General features: G+C 53.6%; 1 protein-coding gene across 2 annotated transcripts in view; it reads left to right on the forward strand.

The window, feature by feature from the left end:
* Nucleotides 1–1,053: 1,053 nt before the first annotated feature.
* The window catches only part of LOC105699229 (homeobox protein araucan), a 34,797-nt gene continuing 10,533 nt past the window's right edge, over nucleotides 1,054–25,317 (forward strand). For both annotated transcript variants that reach the window (XM_012424075.1, XM_023433918.1), the window contains exons 1-4: nucleotides 1,054–1,788; nucleotides 10,486–10,890; nucleotides 16,323–16,456; nucleotides 22,808–23,166. In XM_012424075.1, coding sequence (XP_012279498.1) covers nucleotides 1,741–1,788; nucleotides 10,486–10,890; nucleotides 16,323–16,456; nucleotides 22,808–23,166 — 946 coding nt within the window. In that variant the 5' untranslated portion in view covers nucleotides 1,054–1,740. The remainder of the gene's footprint in view (nucleotides 1,789–10,485; nucleotides 10,891–16,322; nucleotides 16,457–22,807; nucleotides 23,167–25,317) is intronic.

Here is a 25,317-nt window from a genome sequence, read left to right on the forward strand (position 1 = left end):
CGTTAATCACAGGGTCTCCGACCAGGAGATAGACATTGTCACTGAGTGGGTCTTCCGTAGAACGGCGGGCCTCCCGCCGACAAATAAATCGTTTTCGCATTTCCTCCGGCCCCCGAGCAATTTTCCATAAAAAATATGGCCCCGCAGAAGTAGCCAGACCGAACTAAACGGCTGTCTCTCGCTGGAAACATGGTCATACATCATTACCTTACAGATCGAAGCTAGATAAACGAACGAATGGACAGATGAACGGTAAAAAATATGTCATATACATCACCGCCATCTCGTGGACCTGGAGGGCATTCTTACCGATTACGAAGCGTGTCCTGAATCTGAAATCCAAGAAATACGAATTAAGACCTACTTCCTCCTTATCGGAAATGGAATTTTCCCCTTTTAATGGTACCCCAATGCCGATATAAAAAGCGAGGATAAAGCCCCGTGTTGTGATTTAAAAAAAAAGAAATTCGAATTTAATGAAAATGCGAATTTCAAACAGAGAAGTGGGCACCGTCGGATCACCTGGGCGCATAAATACTCGGTCGGATGTCCCGATCGCTTTTAATTGTAAAAGAAGCAAGATCGGTAGAGGAGGTTCGTCGAAAGAATTTGAAACGGAGAAAAAAGCCGGGTCGTTCCCGCGCCGAGTTCTTCTGGGCGCGTAAACACTCGCGTGGCGGTAGTTGGCGCGGGCGCCGTCGGCGGCGCCACGGGCGGTGGGGAACGGACTCGTTCCACGCTGCTTCTCCCGTCGGGTTCCATCGGGGAGGGGATTTGGGGTTCCGAGGGAAGTGCCGGGTCGTCGGGACACCCTCTGGTTCGAAAAGCGGCCAATAGTTGCCGGTTTGGCCGCCCCTTGGCGCAGCGGCATGACCCTTCTCGCGAGCGCCGATTGGCTGGCTGTCGGTAACCACGGCTACCGATGGTAGTGGGGGGGACGCGGAATGTTTTCCGCGTCGCTCGCCAGAGGGGGGGCCGAGTCGACGCGGAGTGGCGGTCGCTGAAGTGGTGTGAGTGGAGCGAAGTCAGTCGCAGACTGGAGAGCCCTGAGAGCAGGGGACGGACCGTACACACTCCACGACTCCACGACTCCACGACTAATCCGGCCGAAACGCGCGCTCCGTCTGCGGAAGTCCGTCCCACGACTCGGCCCGTCACCCGAAACGCACCTGCGAGACCTGCGATCCGCGTTTCCGCACCATAGTTAACCCAGGGACCAACCAGGTGGGTCTCTTCGGATTCGGGATCGACTCCTGGTTCCATCAGGTGGGACCGAAAAGACCAGGCTGAGTCTGACTCTCGCGTCGGAGGATGCCTAGAACCCTGGCTGCCGGAAGGAAAGTCGAGGAAAAAGGAACGGAGTGACCTGGACAACTGGTGCTGCCAGGTGGTTCCTTTGGCTCGAGAGGGATCGCGTGGACCAGGTCGCTGGAGGCGGCTGGGAGGTCCTGGTGGAGTGCCGTCGGTTTGGACGGATCTTGGAGGAACTGGTTCCCAGGGAGAAGGAGTGCGCGAAGATGCCCGGCGAGGAGGGTCGGTCCGTCCTGGGACGCTGGTCGCCCTGATGGCGAGGGACATATCCTTGGGAAGACACACCCTGGGGGGCTCCTGCTCGTCTTCCCAGACTTGTGGGCGCGCCTGCTCCTAGGGCTCCTGTGACAGTGCAGTGGGTGATAGGTGCGACCGTTGTGCGTTTTCGCGGGGACTCTGGCAGCCTTTTCGGCGGAGCTCTGGGGAGACATGTCGGCGTACGCGCAGTTCGGATACACCTATCCGTCGGCCTCGCAGGTAAGGAAAGACAGGTGGAACACTCGCGCGAATCGATCGATACCGATGGGCGAAATCGACCTCGACCCATCGAACGCGGTCGGAACTGGGCACGGGCAAGGCCCATTTTGCCCATCGCCACATCCGAGACACGTAGCCACAAACTGAACCCATAATTTGATAGTCAATTGTTTCTAGTCATAGACCAAAAGCAGAAATTAAACTCGCCACCCCATCGTCGCCTCGTGACCTCTCATCTTCCGTGGAAACGACCCTTAACCTTAGTCCGCGTCCAGAGCGACGATCAAGAGATCAAACGACTTGAGAAAAATATGACAACCCTGCGATTTCGTTTTAAGGATCCATGAAACTCGTCAGTGGGTCTTTTTTTTTCCCCGGACTCGATTTCTTGGGACTTTTTGCGAGGGATGGAACGACTCGCGTAGTTGGTCAGTGGAACAGCGGGGGTCGCGGATGATCAGCTGTTCGCGCGACTAATGGAGACTGAAATCGGCTCTGTCGTTGCGGCGTCACTTCGGGTTAATTGGGCCGGCGAGATACTCCGACGTCGACCGATAGAAATTCCCCGGCATGTTTTGCGTCCCGTGGATAGAGACCCGGCGAAACAAACGACCCGCATGCACCTGCCTTATAGAGTCTGGGCTCCCGGAGCGACGGCCGTCGGTGAGCGCGCGCGCGCGGCAATGCACTCGGGCAGGACTTAATGCGGATTGAATGCACCGCTGTTTCTACACCCAAACGCCCCCGTTTCCCGACACCTCGGGATTGACACCGATCCTGCGCGGCGAATTGTTCAAAGCGAACTCGCACCTTTGGGGAACGGGTTATGTCCGCAACGCCTTTTGTAGAAACATCACCTCGCCGCGTTCGTTACCCACACTTAATGGGGGGAGGTTGCGATTATAATTGAAACCGAGAACGAATCGGGCCGACAAAGTTGTACTGGGAGTAATGAGTGGGTAATTACGCATCCGCGGGCTCGAATTAATTCTCGCCGATCGGGCGTTTTTGTAGTCACGGCTTGAGGGATCTCGAGGTCTTGCCTCAAATTGGCCAATTACTTTGAGGGGCACGCCGAGATATGAATATTTACTTTTTTCGTGGCTTTATTAGAGTCACTCGAGTTCCAGGCCGATCGAGATAGGATTGTCCCTTACTTATTGTCACGCGACCTTTACCGCTCTGCGCAGCACATTCCGTTAATCAGATAATTAACTGGATATACTCACCTCGTTGCCGACGCTGTAAGACGCGATAAAACGGGGAACGAAAATAGTTGGTTAAGTAGACCCGAGGTCGTGCGTTTAAATACGCTGTTTCCCGTTGAATTATTTCATTAGAGTGCGGACTTTACGTGCACGTACCAGCGTGAGAACTGGTCATACCGATTACGTGTGAGGATGGCTGCGTAGAGACTTTATTTGAGACGTCTCGATTTTTTTAAGTCGCTAGGGTGTAACGTCGGGAGATGACGTCGTGACTCGCGCAGTACCCGCGCGCCTGGCGGGAAAATTTGAATCGCTCGAGCGACCGTTCGAGTTATCCGCGAAATTGGGACCGGTGGGTGGGATTAAAATTGCGGATATCGTTCCCGACGAACTGACGGGCTCAAATGGAGTATGCAGACGCGAAGTCATGCCGCGAGAGAAAACCGAGACGCGAGTGACGTTTGCGTTGGCCAATCACGCGACTTTCATTTCACGGGGTCGCGTTATTAAATCGACGTGACTCTCTCGTGTACCGGCTTAAAGGTCAGATCGGCAGCCTTTGTGGGATAAAATTATCGCAACTGGCGGGGAGATTATGATTGCGATGCTACCTGGCCACTTTGCGAGCTTCCATGGGCGATGAATCGCAACCGAGTTATCCGATTCGAGTTTACCTCGCCCCGACTAATGGCTCGGTACAGTCGATTCGCCGGCAATTTCTGGAGGGACCGCCTGGTGCGTACAATGTGCATTCAACAAAGCGAGAACCCTTTAATTTTCAATTCAGATCGAGCTCGCCGCTTGAACCGCGGATTGTGTCCGGCGTTCGGGATTACCGACTAGTGCCATTATGCGGGGGAAAACGAGGTGTCGACTTAATTGGCACTTAGCGATGCGCAACTTTGTTGCACCGTTACACAGTTGCACCGTCACCGGGTGTCGGCACCTCGATTGCGGTTTTGCATATCGGACAATAAGTCGATCTTTGCATCGGCGATTCCCTTGTCCTCGGATCTCTTCCACTCGGTCAGTAACGACGGTCTCTGCGAAGTCCATACGTCCAAGAAGTTGGCACGAAATTTCGTCTCTACAGCCAGCTAGCTCTGTCGCCATACGAGCCTACGTCGTGTTTCTACAGCCAATTTCAAATGTCCGCCATTTCCGATTTCCCTTGACAAATGTCCCGACGTCGGGGGTAATTTATCGAACTGGCGCGCTCTTACTCAACGTGCCTCGTCGCCCTGGATAAATTCCCCGCGCAATTAGCCGCTAATTACCGAGTAAATAATACCTCGGTCTGACGGAACGGACTCCCGCGATTTTTGCTCATCTCGCGTAGAGATGCGTCTTCGCCTGCCAGGGATAATTATTCAATTTTAATATTGAATTGTAAATTGTGACTCGCGGTTCATCCGTATCGCACGTGCCCAGGTAACGATTAAGCCCGCCATACGCCAGTCGCAGATCGACGTCATTCGTCAATGTCCGGTGTTCTTTAAAGGGATCAATGAGTGACGTCACTACTGCATGGGACGGGATTGGCGCAGTGCAAGTACTGCAACTCGCAGAGACAATTAGAGACGTTGATTAGTCGCGACCGAAGGAGGGCCACCGGGAATTGGAAGTCAATTGACATAGGTCACCTCCATGGGGAATGAGAACAGTGACAAAAATTTGGATACCGAATTTGTATCGTCCAGTTTTGGATGCCGGACGGGAGCGCAAGGTGTAGGCGCGACGAATTCCGAATTCTGCTCTCCCGAGGTCTATCTTCTTTTTTTCTATTTCTCCTGCGACTCCTTTCCGACACCTCGGCGAGAGGCTCTCTAATCGGAGGACCTAATTTCCACCTGAGCAGAAGCAAAAGGGTCATCACGCCTGCGAAGACCTTCGTCACCAAAAAGCCGGGTTAGCGTCTGACGGGCCTAACAAAGCGGAGGCTTCGAGAAGCGCGGAAACCAGAGAGCAGGCGTTGACTACTGTTACATAAAGGACGAAGAAAAGGAAAAAGGCCGCGCCGGGCAACGGGGAAAAAAAATGAAAAAGAGGGACACTATCAACTTCGGAGAGTACCTAAGGCTCGCGGAGTTGCAGTGCACCTGGAATAGGGGAATGCTACGAGCAGACCCGAGCCCGCATTCGCGCCAAAGTGAGAGAAAGAAGATGCCCTAGACAGTAGACAAGGGAGACAAAGTAGAAAAAATAAATGGGGAAAAAATATGGATAAAGGGCGCGCCAGAAGCGGCCGCCATCCACTCGTGAGAGAAGGCCGAGGGAGAAGGTCCTGCTTCCCTTTTTTCCCCCGACATTTTAAATAGCGATATCGACGGTAATAAGGAGAGTACGTCTCAAGTATGTGCACCATACCGGGCACTATTTGCGGGGCCTGGGACCATTTATTGTATTGCTCGTAATTTCTACACTCGTTGCACCCGGCGTACGCAACTGCGCAACCGCGGGATAATCGTCCCCTCGTGCTCTGGCCCTAGTTATAATTCACGATTATAATTGCAGGTAGGCTTTAACGGCCAATCTGCGAGCACTGCCACCGTTAAACGGTGATTTAGCAAATGACGCCCTTAGCTCGATGTTGACATGCGAGTTTAAGTAGTCCCGGGAGGTGGGGGGTCGAAGACACCCTGGGAAAGGGGTATTTGCTGGAAACGAGTCCGAAATCGGGATATAAACTCCCATGGTTCGATTTTTTACCGATTTACCGTAGCGGAGCGGCCGGCGTCTCCACCTCGAGGATTCAAAAGGCTGTAGAAGTCCTTGGAAGCGGCTCCTCGGGATGATTAAACGATTATTATCCTCGTTGCGAGGGAGCGAAGTAAATACGCTAATTAGATTTGTCGATGCCGATGGTAATTCGCGACGGTCGATGGGAATTGCGTCTCGTCCGTGCGGCCAAGATGGCGGCCGTCGCGAAATGGTTTCCGCTGGGTCCGGTAATCGCGAATCGCCTCGACTCTCTTCATCGCGTGCCGCGATATATGGCGGACGTTACGTTTCGCGTTACTAAATCGCGATTTCTATCGTCAACCTTCAACCTTATTGCTGATTAACTCCCACGTGGGCATCAACGCGGCTGACGCCACTACGCGGCGATGCAAATGCGTTCTCGCGGGTCGTTAAGTCCTCCGCGCGTAGTAATAATTAAACAGAGTACTCTTGATAATAGTTACCGTTCCGTGGATAGGGCTCATAAGAGTATCCCTCCAGGTCGGGACTTACGACTACGTCGGGAGAAAGTTACGGCCGCCGTTAACCGGCCCCGTTAACGGAAAGCGGCGAAACCTTGCCAAAGTCGTTGAAAAGTTAATCTACACCTTGGAAAATCGAGAACGTGCCGACTCGCCAAGGAAACGCGTCGAGTCGTCGTAACGTCATCGCGATGAAATTAATAAAAAAAATTGCCGTATCGTTATTATCTCGACTACATAACCTGGCGATTATCTCGACATGGTCTTGGACAGGAAAAGCAGCGGTCGAAATGCACATGGATGGAGTAATTAAATTTTTTTCTCAATTAATACAGATTTATTTCGAACCGGAGTACAGTAATAAGTGACCGGGAAATTAATTAGCGAAAATCGGGCGAACCCGATCCGGATACCGTAATTGCGTTTCGGGGGACAAATTCCCCAAGCCGGAGCATACTTCGGACGTCGCAACGATTTTAACGAGCGAACGCTCCCGCTAATTATACATATTTGTTTTTCCCCGTCCGTCGATCTTGATCGGCTGTTCCGTCCTTTCCTAAGGCTCGGCCGCGCCATTTATCAAAACTGCCGAGCGTAATTAGCAGCCGCTCGCGAAGAAGTCGAGAGTCGTTCAGATAGTCTGCGATTTCCTCCATTATCGTGACAATCTCGAGAATTTCCGTAAAAACGGGAGAAATTTTTGAAAAGAGGCATGAAAACGGCGGCGACCTAACCTTTCCCGATGCCGGAAGAAATCCCCACTTTTGGATACGGTGGTATTTATGAAATGCAATTTTTGCCGAATATTCCGGGTCGATATCTCGATTGATAAGGGGTAAATAAGAAAAAACTGTAGAAACGAATAAAGGGCCGGAAGAGATTTTTAGGTTCCCCGTATGGCACTAATTTCGTTTGAAAAGGGCAAGGCCAAGTCGGCTCCGTCCGTCGTCGAGTGACATCGGGTAATTATTCCGCTCGTTTTTGCACATACGCCGACAGTGGCGACACCGGGGGATAATTTACAGTCTTCGTGGTGTGCCATTCCCGTCGGTCCCGAAGTCGCGGCCCGTGGCCTAAGTGCTCGGATAATTATTTGCATATCTGGCCATACGCGCGAGTAAGTGCGCGCGCCTTAATGAAGACCCGCGATTAGAGCCCTCCCGGGTTTCCCGCGAAATCGCGGCGTCTTGGCACCTCGCTGGCTCATTACCGCGGCCATTTGGCTAATTATTCCACTTATGGGGGAATCGTTCACCTGTCGAAGAACCCCTTGATCGGCCCCACTCCTCCGAATCGTCCCACCGGCCGTTAATGACCGCTAATGGTCAATACCGACCATTAGCGCCCATTAACGCGAGAAAGCACGCGCTCCGTGCGTCGAAAACTCGGACGAGGAGGACAGAAATCGATCAGGGCGTCGATAAATCGAGCAAATCTCGAAGTGCCACAAAATGGTGGCCGCGCTATCGCCCCTTCGATCCTAGGAGTGCCTCCACCGTGCAGTGTCACTTACGGCCGGTGCATGCAGTAATTGCGGCAACTCCGTACACGTGTTAAGTCCAGATAACGTCTCGCTGGCCATTACCGCTGTCCTCTTAAAAATGACGAGGTACACATTGCGACATTAGCCAGTAAGCGCGGCGCCATTGATCGACCTAACAAGTGTCGGTGCCGATGGGGTTTCGACGCCGACTTAACGCGGAATCGCGAATCGGTGCATACGAGGGCAATTCGACGAGAACGAATACAGGTATATGCTGCACACGAGTGCACGCAGACGAAACGCACGCGGCCGCCGCGGAAACCGGTTGCCCTTTAAAGTTACGCCCGCGTTTTATCCGAGGATGCAACTGCAGTTGCAGTTGCAGTTGCATCCTCACGGGGGTCGATTGGATCGCGCGCGCCGATAGGCGCCATTTTCGACGCCCCTCCTTTGGAACGGTATCTCCGGTTTTATTCTAATTCCCTCTTTAATTTGAATTCCCGGAAAGCGGCGCCGCATGCACCGCGTTGCACCGACCGGGAGATAAGCGGCATCGGGTGTACCCGTAAACGCGCAACCTGTATGCATAATGCGCCTGCGAATTATCGGCTCCGCTGATTAGGCCCCGCATTTACGTATTTCGCTGCTGTTTTCTTGCGTTTTCCTTCCCCTTATCACGGCGCGCGCGAACACTCGATTCCCGCGACAAAACGGACGTCTGATAAGCGACGCCGCCGCGGCCTCCGATCCTGTCGGGTTCCTGGGCTCGAGAAAATATTCCCAGGTGCGTCGGAATTTAGATCCCATTTTACCGGCGAATATTTGCTGCTCCAAGTGAAGATAAAAGATAATAAAACGATCACTCGTCGGGATAAATTTCGGTATTTCTTGTTGAGCGTGGGCTTTGTAAAACTCATCTCTATAACCCTTTGCTCGATTGTCCGAGGGTCTTCACCCTCGGACACCCATTTTTTTAATTTCATGAGATTCGTCTTGTATATCGAATACGTACATGCCGAGCGTTCCAAGTACACGCATAGCGTGTAGAATATATTTGATAATCGGGGTGAAAGTGAAGCATCGACCGCGCGGCCATCTTCTCGTTGTCTTCGGTCGCAACAGGACTCGTTCGAGTACTCGTTCGAGGTCGGTTTTTCACGTGCTCGTTGGCACGCTAGGGTCCCCTCGTGCACGCGTCGCGCGTTTATACGACGTCGACGACGCCCTTCTGTCAACCGTGTGCCTTCGCGTTATTTATAGACCGCGCGTGTGTAGGTGGCGGTGGGTAATGCACTTTGTCGTGCACGTATCGACACCTCCGCCCCAAGGTGACAGTCATTTTTATTTTTTATTATTTTTTTTTTTTCTACCAGGGGATCCACCTACTCCGAATGGAAAGTTAAATTGAAACTGGAATACGCGGAGCGAAATTTGCTTTCGGAAAACTAGCCACGATTATGGGAGTAATTTACTCCGTGAATAAATTAACGCGTGTAGGTTCTTTTCTTTCCCTCCGGGCAAAGCGTGAAAGTCTCGTGAAATGCGATTCGATTCTCTGGAGGTCTCGAGTCGAGCGGCGAGGAAATCATTAGACGGATTTAATATCGTCGCGACGGATATTAGCGTTTATTTATGTCGGCCTTTCCTTCACACTAGGGTTACACCGGCATATCCGACAACGAATCGCCGGTAAATCCCGAATTCCTGGCTCTGATCTTCCCAGCCTCCCAATTTATCTCGCGGCTCGCTACGAATTGCCTCCACTGTTTACGCGTGGATTTATGCGTCTAGTTTATTTCCGCGTTATGCGTCTCTCGGGTTGCCTAGGCGAATAAATTCATACATTCGGGCATAACTATTCTTCCGACAGGTGATGAGGCCATTTTCGGAGAAGCGTCCAACTTCCTCCGCTCCGAATTCCCCCCGGAACAAGTACCAATAATTATTGGATTAATTAATCCCCCTCGCTGCCAAGTTAAAAAAAAAAGACCCTTTTCCAGAAGAACGAGTGGAATAATTAATTCTTTATTTTTTATTACGTGTTCTTATATCCTTATTCATTGTAAAGTATTGTTAGAATAGTCCTGAAGGAACTCAAGAGAGGAATTCAAGGAGGAGAAAGTCGCGCAAGAATAAGTCCTTTTTACGTACCCCGGGGATTGTACGTGTTCCCGGAGGTTGGACCGGAGGTGAGGATTCCCGGCATCTCGAATGGCGAACCGAGACCCGGAGAAGAGGAAGAGTCCCGAGGCCAAGAGGCGTCGTTATCAATGGCGCCGTCCTTTAGTTCCCGAGGAGAGCCCAAAATCTTGGGTCTCCCGGTAACCAAAGTAACCAGGAGCACGCCTCTTCCCTCCACTTCCTTAACGATATTAATTGCTAAGGAGCCCACTTACTTACCGGCTACTAATTTACCGCCGCGGGAGGCTGGGGAGCCCGAAAGCTCGACATCAAGAGGCAGAGGCGAGCGGGCTCATTCAGGAGATAAAATATGAACCGACCCGTCAAATCCGTAGCCGATATTCCTAAAATGTCGAATAGTCTTTATTTAATTAGTGATTTTCAACGGAGCTCCTGTGCTCTATCGCAATGGTCCATCCCGAAGCGACCCAAGTCTCCCCTAGAAAAAATAGAATCCCTGACGAGGGGGTGACTTTTTTAATATTTTCAACGAATGGGAATCCATATTAAAAAAAAAAAGTTTTCCGATGAAATAAAAAATTGAAATATTTTCAATGAATGGGTGATCCTTTTTATCATTTATCCAGAGATAGATCTTGATGGCAGGTTTCTTTTGTTGCAGCTTCTGGTGAGCGGAGGCCAGCCGACGACGGCGACGTCGCCGGTGATGTCATCGGGAGGCGCCCTCAGCCCCGGCGCCCTGTCGCCGTCATCGACGACCACCACGACGACGGGGGCCGCGCCGGGGGCGTCGGGGGGCGCCACGACGCCCGTCGGGGGTGGGTCCTCGGGGCCCGGGCCCGGATGCTGCGAAAATGGCCGACCCATGATGACGGATCCCGTGACGGGCCAGACGGTCTGCTCCTGTCAATATGACAGCGCGGCCAGGTTGGCCCTAGGGGCCTATCCTAGGTTGGCACCCACTGCCACCTCCTACTCCTCCTATCCCACCCCTACGCCCTCCACCACCGACCAGGGGCCCTATCCCAGCATCGGCATGGACAGCTCAGCGTTCTACTCTCCCCTGGTAAGTACCTTGAAGAGATACCCGAAGAGGTACTCGAGAAATCATTTGAAAATTGATTTAACGAATTATTCCAAGAAATATCATTAAAAAATCGCCTCTGCCTCCACAGTGCTCGATAAAAGGGTATCTTTCGATTTTTCGGCAATTCTGGACATTTACTTCTTTCTTGTTTTATTACTCGTACTTGAGGACGTTAGCCAGCTCGGCGATCCTATAATGAGTCGGGACGAGCGACAAGTTGTGCTCTCATTCGCTATCTCTCCCGGGCCTCGTGTACATGTAAAAGAGGCAGTTATTAACATTTAACACGCGGCTCTCGGCTCTAACGGTACGGGCCTCGGTTAGGTCATACCTTGTATAATTTCAGATAAGTAATGGGAGGTAGCAGCTATATTTCACTCGGTTTTACACTTGGGCTTAAATCGGTAGGCTGCTTAGGTTCGAGTACCCCACCGTTGCGAAACCAGGTTTTCCGGTTTGCTGCGTCGCGCTGATCCATTGCCAGCAGCGTATGTCAATCTTTCGAGTGGAGACACATTAACATACCTTGGGAATGATGTCTCTGGAAAGTGCCGAAGTCCGGGCGAGGAGGGAAACTCGGGTACCGGCTATGAGGGGTTTTTCCAAGTATCGGAACCTTCGAAACTCGATAGAAAAAAAATTGAAAACAGCATCCCCGGAGTCCATTGCGCGAACGAAAAATTATCTCACGAGTATCACTCAAGCATTCGGATGCGAATAATCGCCCGGGGAGATCCATTGCAAAAAATTAATTTTTTTTAATTATGGCTAGATCGTTTCTAAACAATGTTTAGGCGGGACTCGCTGATGATTTGGAGAATGTCGGAATAGTCATAGAGAAGGACGGTAGAGACTTCGCCATCCGGTCGCAAATTAGCGCGTACAGAGATCCAAGGCGAAGCCGGACACTGATCAAGTGGTCCCGGTGTGATCCAGGCAAGCTGTAAGACGATTCATAGATCTTCGTAGGTCGTGCTTCGGGACTGTCCGGTGTAAATTATTTACGAGGTCCCGGGTCCCACATTCCCGTCGGGAATTTGCCAAGCCGATAATCCCCGGGAAGCTCTCGCGGTCCTCCAGAGTTTCGGGAGCCGGCGTGTTCGCTCGCGTGCCTACAAATTCCGCTCTCTTATACAACTAAGCCCCCGAAATATTCGAAAACATATTTTGGATCGGTGCTCCCTTTTTGATCCGCTTAAAACTCTAGCGAGAGGGCTAAGCGTGTCCCACGGCACGAGATACGCCTTCGGTTTCTCTCCCATCCTCGTGGTAGCATCTTCGGGTCTCCATCTCCCCTTAAACGTATTTTTCTGCGTTTATTTTTCAAATCAAAGATGGAGCATAGACGAGAGGAAATGCCTCCTCCCAAAATTGCCTCGGACATTTTTCTAAATTAAAAAAGAAACGAAGAGGGCATAAGACGTCTTCTCTCGAAATTCCACCCTACTCGGTAGGTCTAGGAATAACGGAAGACATAGAGGGCTCCACGAAACAGCACTAGTCTTCGTGTCCCACGAGCCGTGTACCCGGTCGCGTGTTCCCGATCGCAATCTCTTATGCAACCGAGCCTCTGAAATATTCAGAAACATATTTCCGCGGCGCGCGATCAATCCTCCCGTTTATCCCCCGAAGGCCGAGAAAAGTGAGGAACAAAACTTCATTCAGCCCGGGCGAATTCTTCGGGAATTTCTTCGACGACCGGCCGGATTTCCTCTCTGCCGATAAGCATTATCCCGAGGTGCAAAAATATGCCCTCGACACGTGTCGAGCGATGGGAGCGAGAGCTGGGTAGAAAGTTAGCAAGAATGCACGACTCGGGAAATTGTTCCGAGGAGGGAACTCCGTTAGAGTCGTTTTGCTCTCCATTTTCGTTGTTCCCCGTGAGTGCGCCAATGAGGGCTCGTTATTTACGAGAGAGGCGTGAGAGCGCGAGGGGATCGCTCGGCATAATTGGAGCGATGTCATTACCCGGACAAATCGACGCACCAGGAACGCTTTTCCATCTGCCGGATGTTAATTCACCCGGGATCGAGCAAGGTTATGCCGGTTTTTATCAGGGCGTTAATTGATAACCGAAGAGGCGCGATCGCGCCTCGTCTCTCGCTATCCTCTCCAGGAACGAACCTGGGAGCCCGAGAAGGCGGCGATCTTGGGAACGCGTTTTCACCTTCCCTCCTCGCCGAGGGTCCCAATTAAATGTTAATTTATTGCCGTAATTATGCTCATCGGGTGCTTTTAGGCGGCACTCTGCCGTTCAATTTATCTTGCCTCCGTGGCAGGAGCTAGGCGCGAACGGCGGATCCTCTTCGTTCTTTCTTCGCCGCGGCTGCTCGGATTCGTGGACATATATATTTGGAAATTTCTGCGTCGAAGAATATTTTATACCCCACGGACAATTATAATTACGTGTTCAAAATGCGAGTGGTCGCATTTTCCAACAGGGTCAGATCAGACTTGCCTCGTATCCAATATTTCGATTATTAAAATCTGGGAATTCGGGATCAGGGGAATTTAATATTCGTGCCAGGTTCCTTCTTAAAATAAATTCGGCTTCCTGTCCTGTCTTAGGGGCCGTTAAAATTTCTAAATTTTCCCTAGCAACAATTGAACGTTCATTAAAAATTAAATCGGTCTCGAACGTGGCGGTCGTGTACGGCAATCTGAAAAACCAGCGGCGATTCCGCGAGGTCCTCGTCTCGTCACCCTACGGAAGGGGTTCTTTTTTCCACGGCCTCGCAGGATGCGAACGAGTTTGCGGAATCGATAGAACGCGGATCCGGGAAACGGAGTGCCACGGGAGAGGTCGGGAACGGGATGGAGCCGGGAGAGGGGGCCTCTCGTCAACCGAACGGATTTGTCTTATTTCGAGGCGACGTGTCGCTGTAACGGATTCCGATTCCGAAGGGTCTCTCCGAAGAGGACCGAGAGGGAGTCTCGGGATAACTGCCGCCTGTGGAAACCAGACGAGAGTGAAATAGGGCTAGAGCGAAAAGGGAACTTCGTCCCTCTTCGCGGCCTCCGTCCCTCGTAGCGAAAAATTTCCGACGCCGCTCTTCCCGAACTACACCTTGCTCTGGACCCTCCATTTTCTAATTCTCTGGTCCACCTCCATTTTACGTCAGGTTGTTTTTCTTGATCCAGCCGGGATATTTCTTGCTAGCCAGGTGCAGTCATTATTTTATTGAACTTCCTATTCGCGTAATTTAATTTAATAAAAAATTCCTACCCGACGATCATTCATATTTGATAGTCATATCTGTGATTTCCTGGGTCGAAAACCCCTGGCCAGTCGGCGCCTCCTATCGGGTCTTACAAATGGCCGAGCCATGACGACGCAGCTTCTCGGTTTCGCCGATCTTGCCATCTCCGCTTTCCTGTCAGTCCTCTGACGCTGTCGCATAACCTGCACCGTGCGTCGGCTCGCATCTTACGTAATTAGGCACACAAGAAATCGGTACCGAGCAAGTAGACCAGAGTGAACGACCACTTCGATCGGACGACCGCCACCTCTCGGCTCGGTTGGAATTGAAATGGCCATGCTGGGTGGTCCATTGCTCATACCGTGCCCCAACCGTTCAATTAACGGCGCGACATTTCACGTACAATCCATTCTCCGATAATCGGCCTGGATGCAGCATACTCCAATACCCATGCATCCCGCATTCTCAGAATTTCCGACAAAATCTAGAAAAAAATCTGCGTAACTTCGAATTTCCATAGGCCTCCACTAACATTTTCGAAATTTTTACGAGGTTCGTGCGAATTCGCATAGACCATACCCTGGACTTAATTAAAACGTAGCGCTAAAATTGTCGACAAAAGGTGCGAATTTTTGTGGGAAGTTTGTAGGAAAACGAAATTGCCGTGGTTCATCCGTGGCGCGCGTGGCGGCGGCACCGCCGGGGTCCTCCACGGCACGTGTTCTTGACGTTTCTGCATTGACCGTGGCTCACCCTGTAGCGGGTACCGGCGCGGGGAACGAGCATTATAATATAATAAGAATCGGATTAGCATTGAATGAAATGGCGCGGGGGGGGCAATAAGGCCAGTAAGAAGTCCTTACGGCGTGCACGGTGGTCTCGGACCTCTTAAAAAAGTAATACCTCTCCGAGGTCCCCCACCCCGGGCGCCGGCTCTTTTTCCCGGGTCCCTCTCTCTCTTTCTCTTTCATCTCGTGGCAAGTGGTACACCCTCTCTCGTCCCTCCTCCGCGAGTCTACGGCGAGCTCGACGACATCTCGCGACGGTTCCCGGTTACTCGAGCCTCTACCTGGGGCGAATTCGATCGAGCCATGGGGCACCCTTAGTCGTTAATTAAATTATTAGATTCGCTGGCACGGCGTGTCGGCCTTTGGGAAGTGGTCCATCGGACTCCCGGGAGGTCCTCGATTGGCCAGCTTCCCGGTAGAGCGGCGAGATTGAAACGTCGACCCCCACCCAGGTGCTCGACGGAAATGGGCGCGAATCTCCCTCGCAAATTTTTCTCATATTTCCGGGGCTATCGGTCGCCATTCCGCGTCTTCTGGCCGCTTTATCCCCATCGAGATCGGAACCAGGGAGGCCGATGAAAGGCGGAAAAGTGCGCGCTTTAATGGAAGTGGAGCACGATCGGCGCAGAGGTCAGAGCACGGGGCACCACTCGGGGAGCGGTAACAATGGTTGACCGGTGCGGACCACCCGCGGACTGCCATAAAGGCCCTCGGAGGAACCGTTCCTTTAAAGACCCCGTAGAGTCCCACCAGGAACCGGACGACCGGAGGGAGAAACGCCCGATGGGTGGACGTGGTCGGGTCCGGCACGCTCGATCTTGGGACTGCTGATGGAATTACGAATGAAAAACCGGGCCCGGGCCACGACGACTGCCGCGACGACCGTGACGACGAGACGTGAAACACGAAACTCCCCGGCGCCAAGCGGCGGCGGCGGCATCGGCCTTTCTAAGCCCCGGCCCCTAATAATATCCCATTGTGCTACCATTAGCCACCTAATGCTCCACGCCGCGACTGCCGCCACGCGTTTATGCCGCGGCGGAACGACGCCTGCCGGATTAGAACGAATCTCCCCTCGCTGCCGTGGCCCGAGCTTTGTCGCCGCGGCGCCGCCGAAGGTGGTCCGCGGTAGCCCCTGGCGTGGGGCGCCGCTCTTCGTATTCCAGCTTCGGTGTTCGATAAAATGGGATTTAAGCATCGGGGAATTAATTACGGGATCCTTGAAGGTAGTCGAGGAGATAGGTTGAAGCAAGCGGGCGATAAGTGCGCACCTTTGGGAGGGATAATTTTAGTTTACTCAGGGATGGCACGCTGCTGGTACCCCGGATGGCCGTTCGGTGTCCAGTGAGCCTGGGGAGCGATTTCGCACCGCAAGATTGATCCGACTCTCAGGGACGCCGCCAATTCTGGATTCTGCTTTCAGGGAAACCCTTACGGACTTAAGGACGCGACGGGAATGGGAATGACGGCGGACATGGGCGCAGCCTGGGGCACCGCCGCTCTCCAACCAGCCGCCACCGGGTACTACCCCTACGATCCTACGCTCGCCGCCTATGGGTACGTCATTTGCACCCTCTCTGTCTCTTTCCGAGTGTATCTACCGCCTGCACCGACGAACAATTCCTCGGAATCGCGCCGAGAAAGCCGGATAATCGGCCGACGGCCCTGGCGATCGCCGGGCCCGACTCGGCTATGTGGACGTTATCGGACGTCCCTGGGACTTCCGTTGGATTTATGCTCCCCGCTCTTATCAGGGAAGGTTAAAGGTGTAAGCGGTGGTCCTGGGTCGGATAAAGGGGTTAAATTGAAATCACGATCGCTGCAGCTCGCCGCACCCCGAGGGTCGGCTCGATGGGGTGGTCGACGACCCATCCATGGGGTGTATCCACCCCAGTGGACGTGGATGTGGCGTTGCTCATGCACGGTCTTACTTTCTCTGATATCAGCACCCCTAGGGGTGAGCCAGAGGCCCCCTTGCACCCCTTCCTCAATTATGAAGAAATAATTGATGGATCCTCCCCCAGCCGTCTTCAAATGACTCCATCAGACCCTATTCCTATTAAATAATTATCCACAGCTTCGGGAACTTCTCAGGTTCCCGAAATCTTCCTCAGGATTCCCAGGACCTGGTTGCTCCAAGCTCGGCGGCCCGTATCCGAGGGTTCCCCGTGGGACTCGAATTCCGGTAACGGGATTCGCCTTATCCGGCCGATCGATCTTGTCCGATGGCAGTCCTCCCCGATATCGCTTCAAGTGCGGCAATATGATTTTCCATGCCAAATCGAAGGATATCCTTCCCCCCCGGGTTTTCCTTCCGCCCCATCGAGGGCTTACCCAACTTCTGGAGCCCTACCCTTGCCGGAACCCCGCAACCTGGTCCCATCCAATTGCACCAACCCCTGACGAACGGACCTCCGACCAACACCCTGGACGTCCAATGCAAGACCGGAATCGTCTCGACCAAGACCGGAAAGGGAATCCGAGCCTCGCCTCGCCCCGTCGGGCGGCCATATTCCCTCACGCGGCATCACTTTCCCGGTCGGGTCCCACACAGGGACCACGGCGGATGATTTCTCCTTGAGCTAACCGCAAAAAGCCTGTATCCAAGCGCCAACCGCGACGGGGCCGGAGACGCCGCCGTCGGCGTCTTCTATCCTCGCCGCCTCCCTCCGCCCCTGCGGGGCCCGAGTTCCCGGCGATCCCGAGGCGACGTCCGGCCGAGTCTTGTCGAATCAGGGATGAACCCGGACAACAGGACGACGTACAAAATGGCTGTAGGCAGTTGAGACCCGAGTGGGCGTACATAATGGAGGCTTCGCCCGTTCGGTCCTAGGTTGGTAGGCAATACGAGTGCAAGAGTAGGTCCCCACCCCTGCACCTCGCTCCCCGTCGCTCGCTCCCTCTCTTTATCTCTCTCCATCTCGCTCCCGCTCCCTCTCTATAGGAGAGCGAGTGAGTTTATTGATTGGCTTCCTCCCGGGGTTTGCCTCGCCAGCCCTCTGCTACTCTCTACTCTCTGCTCCCTACCTACCCTCGGGTGTACCCACCTCCGGCCACCTACGACCACCTCCGACCGCCGCCCCACGAGCCGGCTCCCACAGGTGCTTTACTTGCTTTGCTTAGCAACCCTCGTGTGTCTGCACGTTCCTACGCTTCGGCCCCCCTCCCTCTCTCTCTCTCCCTCTCTCTCTCGCCCCCGCGCCCCGGCCGGGTGGAGGGTGGTGTTCTCTCTCTTCCTCACCCCGCGCCTCCCTCGAGCCTCCCTCGGGCCTCCAGCGCCCGGCCGCGCACACCTACGCCTACGCCACCCCATAGGCATTGTTTATTATGGAGTCCACCCTTCCGACTCACCCCTTATGTCCCGAACCCCGGCCTTTACGAGCCGCTATTAATTTACTTGCTTAATAATACGACCGACCGTCCCGCGGAGGACCCGACACCCCTGCCAGGTCGCACCCCTGGAGTGACGAGCTCTTCCGCCATTGTTCCCCGGACCGTCCACCTCTTGGATCCGGGGCAATGGAATTCGGGACCGAAGGGTGAATTTTTATTTTCAGCAAGAGGGAGGATTAAATGGGAGGGTGGATTTCGGTTTGCGCTTTTTCTTGGACTCCAGACAGGGACCTGATTTTTGGGATGAGATGACGGGTGGAAGATGTCACGAGCTGGGTGCGGGGGTGGCTATTTTGGGGGCAACCCCTTTTATCCCGCCATCCACCAGGATTGGGGGTGGGATAAATTTTCGGGAGCTTTCGGTGTCTCTGCAGACGGTTCGTGGATGCAGTTGGGGATCCTGTAAAGCTGGGCCGCCATTCCTCCAGGAAAACCCCTCGATTTGCTCCCGGCCACCCCTCGCGACGAGGGAATGGCACCCTCTCGTTTTCCTTTTCACTTTCCCCGTGTCCTCTTCAAACCCTGCCTCGGTTTTCAACCCCCCTTCCAGTGCTGGTCCTCGGCTTCGAATCAAATCTCCGAGAAGGACCCTCGTCCTGACTCCCCGCAAAGTCCAGGCTTCCACCGATCCTCGCCGTTTCCGCCACCTTGACTCTCGGGACTTTGACTGCCTAAACCACCCTCCATCGGATCCTCGAAAGTTTGTCCACCCCCTTTCCTCCAGTAATCTCGTCAGGTACCATTTTCCTGCCCCGTCCTCGGCCTCCTCGAAGATCCCAAAGACGCCTCCTTGATGCACCCAGCTCGGTGCATCGAGACCGATTCCCTCGACATCTCTCAAATCCATCCACGTCGATCTCTGTGAACACTCCGAGGTATCCAAATTGAACTTATTACCCCGGAGATTAATCACCACAGCCTCGTGTAATTACCTCCGACATCTCTTCATTCGCTGGGTGGATATTGCACGCGGCTTCCACGCGTCGCTCCTCGCGATGCACCTCGTAGAAAGACTCGCGAATGATAAATATTTCTCCCATTTCGGAACTTTTTTTCTTTTACGGAGAAAGGCAGTGGAAAGACGCGATTTATCCTTCGACCGCGACAGAAAACTCGACCCCGGGAATCCAGGGTGCGTTTCGCCCGTGAAATCCAGATAAAGCGCATCCCGGAGCGTTTTCACGGTGCATTCACAGGAATTACCCGGAAATCCCAGTCAGACCCGCCGAAAATTACCACGGAGATGCATCGGCGTGGCGCAATACCGGGCACGCGGTTTCCTCGCGAAATGAGCGCTCGCGATGCAATGTAGGATGCAGATAGGAGATGCACCGACGTGTGCATCGGCGAGGGCGGGTGCAGCACGGTGCATGTGCACACGATGCCGTAGGTGGATATGTTTGCACGTCCGGGCGGGCGTAACTATTGAAGCTACGGGGACGTAATTACGCGCGTTCTGCCAATATTGGTTAACCTTTCGAGGTTGACGCCGCCATATGCAAAGCCCGTAATGAGTCGCTGAAGAGGCCGCTGGTATCGCCGGCCAGCTCTGCCCTATCGTTATTGCAGTGTCTAACATATCCCTTCCCGTCATGCCACGCGTTTCCGGCCGATTATGACATTCCGCAACGGGCAACTATTGCGGAACGTGGGCCGCATATCGGCTCGAGGTGCTTTTCAGGGTGGGACTCGAATTCACGGTTTTGAGAGACGTTTCATTCTTGAGGGGAGTTTTGAGGTGTTCCGAGAGAGGCCGGGTACTCTTTGGGACTCTTCAGGGTCCATCTTGATCGGGCTTCCACGCGCCTTCGGTTTTCGTCCGGCTTATTTCCACGGATCGTTGGGTTTCGTGCGGTTCCTCCGACCGGCGGAACCGGTAACTCGGGGGGAATAAAATGGAATTAAATCGAAATCCCCTTGAAGAGGTCCCGCTGGCGATCGGCATCGGGGCACGCGTTCTCCAAGAGGAAGAGGGCCCCGAAGAACGCGCACCGGCACCGCGAACGCGGTGCAATAATCGCCTCGATTCCGCAGTCGGCACGCAACGTCGGTTATGCAAATCGGGTTTCTCCGAGGATGGGCCACCGACGTTATTGCACCCGGTGCCGGGGCATTGCGAGAATTGTTGCACCCCCGGGAGGGAGACTCCGTTTTACAGCCGTTCGTTGTAAAATTTGCGGCCTCGTCCGGGGAATGCGGTGCGGAGGACCGTGCGATCCGCCAGGCGGTTTATAACCAGGAAAGGAAAAATCAAACCGACCCGCATTACGTGCTGCAATGTTGCAGCGAAAATTGCACACCGGAGTTGTCCCTCGGGTGAACCGAAGACGTCATTGCGCCCGACCAGGAAGGGCGGGAACGAGTCTTCGGCATCGGTCCCTGAGGGACTTGTCACCTCCAGAGGAAATCTCCGATTAACTGAAGCTTCCTAGATGCGTGTCCAAGAGAGAGATTATCCTACAGGACCTTCAATTGGTCTTAACTGAATATAAAAACGAGATACTTTGGTATTTCTGAGTTCCTGCTTTTGATCTTAAAAATGGCAGATATCTCAATTTCCTCTACTTCTTTGCCTAAAATAGCGTTTTCTCGAGTAAAATAGGACGTAAAAGGTAGAAAGGAAGAGGACTTTAAAAAGTGAAACAGGACCAAAAGAAATCATACTTGAACGCAGACTTAGAGAAGGGCAGAATTTTCGACTCGGGTTCACTCGTTATTCCGAAATTACCTGGAAAATAATTCTTGCAATTTTTCCCCGAAGGTCCTCCATGAAATCTTGCAGATGAGGTTCGGCTTTTGTCTGGGGGTAAAAAGTCGATGTCAATGAATGAGGATCCGGAGAGATATGCATTATTAACCGGCGCGTCCGCGTTCAAAGGACGGCCGGTCTCGCCTCCGCGGGGCAGGACATTCTTTATGGGGTTCTTGCGGGTAATTCTCATGGTGAAACACAATGGCGGCAATCAATTCCCTTGCTCGGCGTGCTCTCGAGGCCCGGCTCTTTTTTGCCGAGGGTATTCCGCGCGCTTTTATTGGCGAAGGAAGACGGGAGCCTAGAGCGGCCGCCTTTCCCTTGTCTAAGGGGGTTTAATAGAGGGTGAAACCGCCTTCTTCTCGACTCCCATCTTCCGCCTCGGTTTCTCTTCCTCTCCTTTTTTCGCCCTCCCCGCGGCCCCCTCCTCGCTTATTCCAGGCAGTCATCAGCAGGAATCCGGGACTTTCTCGTCGGCGTTCCGCCCCGGGGTGAAAGTTGCCTAAACTTAATCGCAATCGTTCCCGCGAGTTAACTCGATTCCCGACAACCGGGACTCGATTTTCCGAACGATTTCATCCCCCTACCCCCGACCCTTCCGGTTTTCGAGAATCCATTGTCGGCGGGGGCATCCCGGAAATTGAGATCTTTCCATCCCGTCTAGCAACACTACCCATCTCCCAGATGGACCCTGAAGTCGATATACCGACCAACCGTCACCGTAACACCCCAGAATACGCGATACAGTAATTTCACCACCGAGGGAAAACCAGGAAAACTCGAAATTCCGAGAGACTTCACTTAATTTTCTAACGCAATAGACAAAATTGCCGTGAAAAGCGTCCGTCCGTCCGAAGCCGAGAGATCGGCGGGAGCTTTCGAAAACGGAGACCGGAATTTAATTTCCCCCTTTTTTACGGGTTAATATAGGCCCTCGAAATTTAATATCATGTATATATGATAATTTATTCCGGAGCGGTGTATATCGAATGAAGCCGTTAGTTTCCCAAGTGCGCCCCCCGGGGGATCGGAAATTGTCCGGGGGCCAACTCGCCCCGGCGGAATCCGCCTTCTCTTTTTCCCTCCCAGGAAAGTCTGGTCTCCCGCGGAAAAAGTCGGGGGATACTTTGCGCGAGACCCCCCTGGGCAATGGATCGACGGTAGGTATTTTTTTTCGCCCCGAGTAGGTATATAATACACTCAGGAGGGATCGATCGGATCGCCATTACGGCGAGTGAGTGCAGCCTGGATGGAATCACGCCGCCGCTGGGGGCTTTATTCCCCTGTATATATTTGCCGTATCACCCTCGCCCTAGTAGGATGTCACCAGGAGGGTGTTGTACGACGCCAGGAGAAGGGATGCCAGGTTTTAGGAAGCCGCGACTGCGCCGACCGAGTGGGTGGAATTGTGGGTGGGGCCGACCCGGAAAGGGGTGACCCCCGAAAGCCTGTCGAATTTAGGGAGTCGCAGAAATAATCGAGAAATTCGCCCCTTTGACTAAATCTACTTACTCAGGGTTTAAATCGCGTCGCAATTCTGAAGAAATGTTTCCTCCAATTTATCGGAATTTATTCGCGTCAAAGAATTATTCTTTGAATTGACGAAATATTTCTTTGATTAAATGACATTTCTTTTTCTCAGCGTAGTAAAGAGTAGAGTTGAATATTTAAGGCCAATTTTTTTGACGGTATGGTCAGGACCGTTTTATGGTTTCCTGGATTCTCGGTGGTGGTGATGATGACGATACCATGATTAATTGTAGGTACGGGGCCGGCTACGACCTCGCGGCCCGGAGGAAAAACGCGACGAGGGAGTCGACGGCCACCCTGAAGGCGTGGCTGAACGAGCACAAGAAGAACCCCTACCCCACGAAGGGCGAGAAGATCATGCTGGCGATCATCACCAAGATGACGCTGACTCAGGTGTCCACCTGGTTCGCCAACGCGAGGCGGAGGCTGAAGAAGGAGAACAAGATGACGTGGGAGCCGAAGAATAAGACCGACGACGACGACGACGCGGTCCTGACGGACTCCGAGGACAACAAGGACAAGGACGATCTGAGCTCCGACAACCGGACCGAGAGGGTCGGCGACGAGGCCAGGAGAGGACTCGACGACAACGGTAAGGAGACGCGTCAAAATAGGGAAACTTATCAAAATGAAAATTATGAAAATTATGAAAATGATCAAGAATTGTCGAATTCGCGGTCCGACGTGAATGCCCACGCGAGGCGGGAGGCAGGCTCAACGAGGGGACTCTACGAAGTGTCGACTCCTCGAAAATCGAACCCTAGCCACTCAGTCACTAGGAACTCCCCCGTGAGTCCGAGGGCTATCGCGGAGGCGGACATAATGGTCCACGTGTGGGTAAACGGAGTGACGGGTTGCGGGCTGGCGCGCGCCCAGAGATTGATGGTCCCTAGGCGGTGGACCGGAGTGGTCACCGGGCATTTTTCTCCCCGAGATATTGGGCCAGGCGTTTTATCGCGATCTAGCCGGAACTAAACCTCGAGACCTCCTCTCCATCCCGCAAGATCGACCTCCAAAAGGATCCCGCCTCGCGTCCCCACACCGCCCTTGCCACCCGAACCAGGAAACGGTCGAACGCATCAAACCATCACACCCTGATCGTAGAAACTGACCTCAGAAGTCCCCTTCCCAAAATACCACCATCCATGGCCCTCAACCTTTCTCGCGCATCCACCCTAGTTCCCACTTGATTCCACCTAGGAGTCCAAAGGTAGGCGAGATTCCCGCGAATCCTCGCAGCTATCGCAGAGGCGGACATAATGGTTCACATGTGGGTAAACACAGTGACGGGTTGCGGGTTGGCGCGCGCTCGGAGATTAATGGTCCCTGGGTTGGGTCCCCCGGTGGTGGACGATGGTCCGCCGCACGCTGTGGGTATCCGGCATGGGTGTACCCGGGATGGGCAGAGGAGGGTGCGGCCGGGCCGAGTAGCCATCCGCAGAGCCCATGTACTCTCCGTGTGGCACGGGGTCCATGTAGGTGTGCGGGTCCACGGACGTGGCCAGCACCCACCACGCCGCGTCCAGGACCACACGACCTCGGCAACCCCCTTCGGTGTGTGCGTATATAGATGCGGCACTGTTCGAGGTACGGTGATGTATCGGCGCCCGCGGCGAGACGAATGGTACGGACCCTCCTATGGCCACCATTACCGCGCCGCACATTGGCCAATATCGGTTCGTTACTCGGATATACGCGGGTTTAGGTTAACGGATACGTAAGTGCCCGCCGCGCGTAAACGCGTCCCCGGAAAGGGTTCCAAGCCCCGATAAACGACCACTCGTTTCGATACTGCGACCTCGCGTGGAATTCTGGGATCTTGCGTGGAAACGTACGTGGAAATGGAAGGCGTGGTTACGTACCGGAAGGGTGATCTTACTCGTTAGACTCGGAATGCGAAGATCAGCGGTTCCAGGAATATTAATAACAGGATCTTGGGAACAACGAGCCCGTACCTGGAGGAGGGTGCAGGTGTCGTCCGGAGCCGAGATCCTGGGACGGTTCCGCGGGCGGCCAGCGCAGATTACGCGATTAACGCCCGATGAAAGAGGGTCAGAAGTTAAAGAGCCACTTGTGGACTCGGCGGCAGTATCTGTTTGGTTGGGCCATAAGGCTCCCTTTATAAGGGGGTGCGCGTGCCGCCCTAAACCTAAACTCTCCGTGGCTAGGGTCCCTATCCGGCCTGGGAATTATCGCTTGACGAGCCATCAAGTAAACCCTCTTGCCGACTCATTCGAACCTCTTAATGAAATTCTCGCCCCTGACTGAATGGCTGGATGGCTGTGCGGCAGACGGCCCTGTCGGCTCGCGGAGTGCCCCAAGAGAGAAGCGAGAGGGAGCGACGCGGTTCTCGGGGTGGGGGCGAGACGGGGTGAAGAGCAGGGCGAGGAGGAACCGGAGAGGGAGGATTCACCACCCGAGGGTAGGATGAAATCTCTCGCGCCCCAAAGTGGTTGCAGGCTTCGCTCCCTTTTTTCACAGCATCCCTTACAGCTTAACTGTATAAGGGCGGACGGGGAGGCCCTCTCTCTCCAGCCACCTCGCAAGGGATCTCCGCCTCTCTCCCTGGAACCCCACGATGACACGCGTCCTTGCGTCTCACTTTCACACCAGGGACTATAAACCATTAACGGCAATATTGCCGAAGAGCCGGACGAGCCACCCTCGACGCGTCGGGAAGGGCTGCTCTCTTCGTGGACCGTCCGACACGTATCGAATCTGCGTCGACGCGCAGGGCTCGAGA

Source organism: Orussus abietinus, unplaced genomic scaffold (assembly GCF_000612105.2).
Source record: "Orussus abietinus isolate OABI.00-Male unplaced genomic scaffold, Oabi_2.0 scaffold3, whole genome shotgun sequence".
NCBI classification, from domain to species: Eukaryota; Metazoa; Arthropoda; class Insecta; order Hymenoptera; family Orussidae; genus Orussus; species Orussus abietinus.